Source organism: Condylura cristata, unplaced genomic scaffold, assembly GCF_000260355.1.
Source record: "Condylura cristata isolate star-nosed mole 26May11 unplaced genomic scaffold, ConCri1.0 scaffold00042, whole genome shotgun sequence".
Classification (NCBI taxonomy): domain Eukaryota; kingdom Metazoa; phylum Chordata; class Mammalia; order Eulipotyphla; family Talpidae; genus Condylura; species Condylura cristata.
Genome location: NW_004567143.1, coordinates 5,844,959 through 5,845,764, shown reverse-complemented (window position 1 = coordinate 5,845,764; position 806 = coordinate 5,844,959). Strand labels below are relative to the sequence as shown.

General features: G+C 67.4%; 1 protein-coding gene across 1 annotated transcript in view; it reads left to right on the top strand.

The window, feature by feature from the left end:
• Positions 1–806, top strand: part of LMBR1 (limb development membrane protein 1) — a gene marked incomplete at its 5' end in the record, with an annotated part of 38,722 nt that overhangs the window by 3,547 nt on the left and 34,369 nt on the right. The window contains one exon of the mRNA XM_012733876.1: positions 663–805. Coding sequence (XP_012589330.1) covers positions 663–805 — 143 coding nt within the window. The remainder of the gene's footprint in view (positions 1–662; position 806) is intronic.

The following is an 806-nucleotide window of genomic DNA, read 5'->3' as shown; positions in this document are numbered from 1 at the left end:
CCCCGGGCGGGCGGGCGGGAGAAGACTGGGGCGCGCGCACAAAGAGCTTTTTATTCAAATTTGTTTAGAGTTTGGCGAATTTGCATGAAAAATGTGTGAGAAAAGCCAGCTCCGGTGACCTCATCCGCACCTGCCATTAACGTTCAATTAGCGGCTGAATAGCGGCGGCCGACGCGACGTGCAGAGAATCCGGCCGACCCCGTGCAGCACCGGCTGCGGCGGCGGGGTGGGCTGGGAGTGGCGGGCCCCGCCGCTCCTCCCGGCCGCGCGCACCCCGACTCTCCGAGGGGACGCGGGGACCCTGAAAGGAACCCGGGGCGCCTGGGGACGCCCGACCCCCTCCCCGCGCCACGCGGTGCGGAGTCGCCCCTTCGGGTGACGCCGGCGGAGGGCTGAGGCCCGTCCCAGCTGCGGCGGGTTCCCTCGCCACCTTCCGGACAAAGTGTCAAGTACAAGTTCAAGTTCAGGGCCAGGCCCGGGGTGCGAGGTGGGGGTTGGGGGCGCCAATTTTCCCGGTCGCCTTTGTTCTTCAAGATAATTGCTCCTGAGCCTCCTCCCGGGCGGGGCCCGCCGACGCCCACGGGCCGCCCCGCCGCGCCCCACGCGGCTGCTGTGCCCACGCCAGCGCGGGCTTCACTGAGGCGGCCGTTTGCGTCTCCCAGGCATCACCAGATTCGACCTGCTCGGAGACTTCGGGAGGTTTAACTGGCTGGGGAATTTCTACATCGTCCTGTCCTACAACCTGCTGTTCGCCACCGTGACGACGCTGTGCCTGGTCCGCAAGTTCACCTCCGCCGTGCGGGAGG